This window comes from Opisthorchis viverrini (assembly GCF_000715545.1).
Source record: "Opisthorchis viverrini unplaced genomic scaffold opera_v5_166, whole genome shotgun sequence".
Lineage (NCBI taxonomy): Eukaryota > Metazoa > Platyhelminthes > Trematoda > Opisthorchiida > Opisthorchiidae > Opisthorchis > Opisthorchis viverrini.
In genome coordinates this window covers 101,130-107,904 of record NW_008751820.1, presented here as the reverse complement: position 1 = coordinate 107,904, position 6,775 = coordinate 101,130, and the positions used below count along the sequence as shown (strand labels likewise).

General features: G+C 44.7%; 1 protein-coding gene across 1 annotated transcript in view; it reads right to left on the bottom strand.

The window, feature by feature from the left end:
- Positions 1-1,106: 1,106 nt before the first annotated feature.
- Positions 1,107-6,775, bottom strand: part of T265_14242 (hypothetical protein) — a gene marked incomplete at both ends in the record, with an annotated part of 69,793 nt that continues 64,124 nt past the window's right edge. The window contains 2 exons of the mRNA XM_009172734.1: positions 1,107-1,528; positions 4,436-4,540. Of these exons, the coding sequence (XP_009170998.1) occupies positions 1,256-1,528; positions 4,436-4,540 (378 nt within the window). The remainder of the gene's footprint in view (positions 1,529-4,435; positions 4,541-6,775) is intronic.

Here is a 6,775-nt window from a genome sequence, read left to right as displayed (position 1 = left end):
TTTAAATGCGAACTGTATGAAATATTACGGCGGGACAACTCCTATCACGTTGCTCGTGGTCGTAGACGACACAATGTTCGACAGTGCAAACTTGGAACGATAATCACACCTGTGTCACAAATGCTAAACGATGAATCGCAACTCTGTATCGAATGCTATCCATTCATTGAAGTCTACGCTTAATCCAATAAACAGTACCCGTAGATCATTTCTCCGACTAATGCCTGACGAACGTGGAGAAATTTGACGATTTGTTGGGCACAAAATTTAAATGTTGGCTACTGCGCGGCAGTGGTTTTCATTTAGAAGTAATCAACTGAGTCCTTTAATTAGCGAAACAAGATATAAACGTTGTTCGCGGTCGCATTTGTCCTGGGAAACAGAATTATTTGAGAACAAGTTTTTGAAAAACCGATATCACGATGCGTGTCAAAGATTTTTGTTTCATTTTGCCACTGTACCATTTTTCGTGTCACAAATCTATCATACAAAAGTCCCTGCCATGGTCGAGATTAATTCACGAGCCTATATCTCACTGATTTTAACTCAAATGCTTCTTGTCGAAAAGGTGATGCCGAATATTTTATCAATTTATCGACAAGCGATAAACTTGTAAGACGTTACTTTGTTGTACGGAGGCCGGCTGTCCCTAATAACCGAACACCACATCATTTGGACGGATGTCACGTGCAGCACACGGGCCAAACGAAGGCATGCCCTGATTGGTCAGAATGTCAGCCAATCCGAGTCAATCACCTTTGACTCGACGCTTCTCGCCCCCTTACTGAGATTCTGGCACTACCTTGTGCAACACTCTGTGACTACCCTATGAATACAGTTGTAATAATTTTCCTTTGTCTCCATGAAGGGCTGTGTAGAGCTACCGTGCCTTTTGCTATACCATAGTGGGCGGAGCAGGAAACTGAGGGACCGATACAGAGTTGCACTACCGTCCAGAAAGTCACAACAGTTGTGTACGGTACATTGTGTACACTGTATGGCCAGAGAATGGGACCGTTAAAGATCGGCATGTCAGATTTCCCCAGTTTTAAAAATGTTACAGACAATACCTGCAAAATTTCAATTCACCATCATTTCTTGAGGAGATTTATTCCACATAATCGTCACGAAGAAATTATTGCGATCAAAATTATTGAAGTAATGAAATCAGGATGTAAATAAATCAAAACTTCCTCAGACTGTCACATAAAAAGATAAAATGTTCAGTGGAAACATTGCAAAATCGAGCGGTCAATCAGACATCGGAGCACAAATGCTGTGGCCATGAACTCTGCGTTGACCGCGGTCTGGGGCTACTGTGTATTTCTGGCTGCTTTGTGTGGTGGGCGCTCGGTTGTTTGTATTTCGATTCTGTGTAGGAATCATCGTGCTGTTTGGGGATTTGGTGTTTTGGACTTCTTGGCGAACCAGACAATATATTACACAGGTGGAGAACGGAAGTGGCCAAGGAAAGAAGGCCTGTAGAGGTTTTCGTGTTTAGCAGGTCTTCAATCGAAAACAATTTCCCCTACGAAAGAAAAGGTCATACACTGTTTACTGACGTGTCAAAATATGTGGTCAACTTGAGTCTGTTTTGCCCATTCCTGTTTGACTAGCTGTCCGGAGTCCAACCGTCCCTAATAACCGAACATCACATCAGTTGGATCACGTGCGGGCTACGGACCAAACGAAGGCATGCTCTGATTGGTCAGAATGCCAGCCAATCCGGACCGAGCATTCTAGACTGGACGATTATCGCCTCCTCACGGTGCTCCTAGCATGACCTTGTGGAACACTCTGTGATTAACCTATAAACACAGTTGTAATAATTTTCCGTTGTCTCCGTAAGGGGCTGTCTAGAGCTACCGTGCCTTTTGGTATACCACACTGGTTGTAGCAGGAAGCCAAGGGACCGATACAGAGTTGCACGACCGTTCAGCAAGTCACAACATCAGTTAAGGTCAGTCTGAAAAGCGCCACATACTTGCGACTTGGTCTACCTATCTCGAAAAAACTTTTGGTATGTCCATCAATTCTAAGTATACCGGCTGCAAATGCGCTTAACTCCATTCTGAGGTTGGCAGGGACGAAAAACGATGCGGTTGGAAGTGTGAGGCACGGAAAACTCCAAAAAAATTAACCGATCCAGAATGTAATTGAAAAATTTACCTTTCAATGTAAGTTCTGCTTTACAGCTGCATTGGAAAATTGTTTATCCTAATTACAACAACCTCGTCGAAACTTGGAGTAATCGTTTCAAACTGTGTAGCTCGCATTAAAAAAGGATTGAATACTCTAAAAGAATCTTTACTTACTTTCGGTGGTTTTATTTCAATCTTCAAGGTTTCACGAACACAACTGACTTTGCGAACAATGTTCAACGAAGATTTATTTCGTCGAAACATACCACAAGCCGAAATCCGCACGTGAATTATATATATCAAAGGTCAATGCAACGGTAAAATTCCGGTTCAATTGTTGGCTTTGATTGTGGAACCCCCTGGCATTTTTTGACGCGTAAGGGACGCAAAGTTTCATAAGTGTCCTCCCCTCTTCGTGTGTGCCAAAGGCTACCGTGGCCTGATAGTCTCGTTCCGGCTGCCGTTCTGCTTTACACCTGTCACACGGCAGGTCTCAACGAAGCCCTTGTACTAGTGTACACAGTCGAACTTCACCCCTCAAGCGCTTCAAGGACACGGGTAGGCAAAGCAGATGACGCAATTAGCGCCAGAGTAAACGAATCCAGCTTAAAAAACAGCTTAAAAACAGCACTCCAGCTGAATCGGTCCAGTGGTCACATCAGAAGGAGTAGGCCATCAGGTCAAACGCCAGCTAGGGATTGACCGCTATACCTGAAAGTCTGTTACTGGACAGGTCAACGAAACCAAGTGAAATTTTCTGTTCCTTCTCTCTGATAAGTTTTGTGAGATTGCCTCTAATTGTACATAGGTCACTATCATTGTTGTTCATTTGAAAACAATTTGCACGTCCCAAGTCTATAGATAGTTTCAAAACACGAGGTTTGCCCGCATGAAAAAACGTGGAGTGATCTGCTGTCACTGGAAAGACCCCAAGGCTCCCTTAGAATACTGATTACTGATCTAGAGAACAGTTCAATACTGCAGAGCATCGATGCTGATCACTACTCAGCTGGCGCGACTGAGTAAAATTAGACCAGATATGCACATATCCACTGTATGTTGTCCGCTCTTGAGTGAAGCTCACCACGGCCCCGGCAGTTCTTGTCACATATGGGTGTGATTGATCGGTCAGTTTGATACGGTACACCAAGAGAGTATTTCGGTTAACAGGAGTCTCGTCGCCTAACCCGACCCGCACAAACTGACTTTTAGTTAAGCGTAGTCTGACGCACAATCATATACAGCGAAGGGATTAAAACCGACTGATATCATTTCCACCTTCGGGGATTTACCTCTGAATTGACTTCTCTCCAATGACTAAAGTGTTTGTGACCCAACAGAAGACGCACTTTTCCGACCTCTGCTTTCAATGGAGGTCATATATCGCAATCTGGGTGGATGGGTGGAGGAAGATGCTTGGTCTGTTTGATCATGAGTACCGCTCACACCCTATTTTTACACAGGACAATGCCATATATTGATGTCTTTCCGATGCATTGCTTCTCGCTTTCTCTCCTGATAGTTATTTCGACTTCTTTTGGTCAATAAGTGGTTACTTTACACTCCCGTCCGCCACATGAATGGTTTGATGCGAACGTAGCTGGTGGTGAACCCAAATCAAACATACTGCGTGGGACTACGGTAGTTTGTGAGTAACACAACAGATAGCTTGGAACTAGTAAGCGTAAGAAGCCATGTTGCCACTATTTTCAGTTGGCTTCACACTGAAGTAGACTATCGTGATAAAAATTTCGCTATAAGTCGCAGACTGTGGAGCGATACACCTCCGATTCTTCCATGATTGCAAGAGCGGTCATTTTCCCTAATGTTCTCTAGCGACACAAAAAGTAAGCCTGGATCCGGTGATTCCAAGTTCAACATGTGGTAGCGTCAGAGTTGTATAAAGAAATTTGAGGTAAGTGCAATTTGAAGGAGACTGCAGCCATTCACACAAATATTCCGGACAGTTAGACAAACGAACATCATTGGTAATTGATATAGTGGGTGTTGATCTGTTCACCCAGCTTGGCAATATATTCGTACACGTTTCGCCACCATTAAAACAGGCGCGGTCAGTGCCTATTAGGGCGCATAGTTTCCATCTTCGTGCTTGCGCCTATATGGTTGACAAAGAGCAACTTTATTCTATAGTTTGATTGGCTGCTGATAACCACCGCACCTGAAGCCTGATTGGTCCGATCGGTCAACAGCAACCTGAACGATTGCCATTGAATGCACTCGAGGTAACAATACTCCGACACGTTACATACGAAGGTTACATTAGGGAAACTAACCTTTGGGACGCAATGGTGTTCCATAAGCTCCCGACATCTTCGAAGGTTGACTCGAAAGTATTTGGTCAAATCGCTGTTTCTCATTGTTGCCGCTGGATCATACACCTAAAGTGATCCAGGAAAGGCAAGTGCGTTAAGTAAACTCAAAGTGAGAACACTAGAATTGTGAGGAAATATGTAAACATTGCTAATAAGTTGGCGAATCTGCATTTTTGCCTTCAGACACATCCACAGTATCTTCTGTAATCCGAAGTTCCATCAACCTACTACGGGGCTTCGTGTACGTTGTTAGTGGTCTGGGAGCAATTTTTCGCCGCCGTGAACACCGAGATCTTAGCCTACGTCATACAGAAAAAATACAATTTCAATAATTATTTGTTAACGCGTGGCCTTAGCCAAAAAGCGAGAACCAATTTTCAACGTCCCTCCCAAACTGAAGCAGCACAGCAGGCATGTATATAATAGGTGTCAGCAGATTCTCATCACAAACACCCCGGACAAATATTCTCTTGAGTAAGAAACTTTTAAGAGGGAGCTCATAATGTGAAGTTTACTCAAGTCAACTGTTCAAGTAATCAGATCAACCAGATATCGACCAAAAGTTCGTCCAAACAGCCAACAGGAATCCTGATCCTCAACTAAAAATGATAAGTAGATGTCTATCTGGGTGAGCAGACCAAACGGTGAGCTAATGTCTACCTCTGAATTCACGAGTCACATTGAATTATGCTGACGGAACATGTCAGTGAATAGATAATACTACTTGCGGTCTGCGTTGATGAGTAGATGCAACGTATTTGACGTCTCCTCTGTAGAAGACGAACAAAAGAGGGAAGTTTTAAGCATACCAGAGCGATAGCCCATTGTTTCTATATCAGAGGAGGACAACAAAACGGCCGAGAAACAGCAGTTACGTACAGGATGGATAGCATCGTTCACAAGGTCTAGCCGATAGACGTCTGTATGACTAACTAGTGCCAGCCGGATCAGTACAACGGTAATTCCAGTGTCACTATGGGTCGAACACTTCAAAATGCGTGGCACACACATAATAAACTATAGAGGAAAATGTTGGTAGCTCAGGTATCGTAGATGATGGTCGTTGGCTTGTTCGCTGAGCTGGGCAATTTGATTGCGGTGGGTTGATGGTTGTGCCTACCACTAACCACACACAACCACACACGCACAACGACCAACCCACCGCTACGCACTACTGCGCTTCACAATAACGCACTGATGATGTCACCTCGATTGGTGATGAAGCGTTTGCAATCAAATTGCCCAGCTCACCGAACAAGCCAACGACCACATAATGAACTGTTATGGAGTAATAATAATAATAATAAAATGATGAAACGGATGCTGAAGAGTCTCCAAAACCCTGGTGTTAAAATAGGCTGTGAAGAAACCCTTGCCGATCTGGAGTACGCAGACGACATCGTTCTCATGTTCGAAGAGGAGGAAAAGGCGCAAGTATTCTTGGACGAACTGACCAAACTCATCCCGTCCTTTGATATGCACTTTGCACCCACAAAGTGTAAGGTCATGCTTGTGGACGTGCAGTCACTGAACACGCCACTTACAATCCAGGGGGAGGTACTGGAAGTTGTGGAGCGTTTTACGAATCTTAGAAGTTGTATTAGTTCTGATTGTAGTGTGACAGATGAGGTGAATGTACGAATCCGCAAGGTCCCAGTCGCCCTCGCTAATTTGAGACGCCTATGGCACCAGAGTGGCTTATCTCTGGATCTCAAGGGACGTGTGTATCAAGATACAGTACGGGCTGTTTAGTTGTATGGCTGTGAGACTTGGCCTATTCGAGCAGCGGAATTGAGACGTCTTCAAGTGTTCGACAATCGTTGTCTCAGAACCATAGCTCGCATGGGTTGGTGTCGGCGAATCCGTAATGAGGCAGTTAGAAAGCGCGTTTTCGGTTGTGCAACGGGTAGTTCCATTGAGGAATGTGTCCAGCACCAGAAGCTGCGCTGGTTGGGACATGTGGTGCGTATGCCGAACCATCGTTTGCTGACGAGAGTGCTGTTTTCCGTGTCCAATTCAGAGTGGCGGAATCAGAGAGATGACCAGTACTCGACCTGGAAGAGTACTATGAAGGAGATTATGGAACGCTTGGGTGCTGTCGGTGCTACTCGCCTTCCAGGATGGGGACCGCGTGATCCTCACTGTGCCTGGTTGGAGACACTACAAGATATGGCTGCCAACCGATGTCAGTGGCGTTCTTGTTGTCAGTTTCTATCCAGATTGCCTGAGTGAATGTCTGGAGGTGTAGGCACCTCGGAATGATTGTGTTAAGCTAGCACCAAGTCCCTCCCCCATCCACCT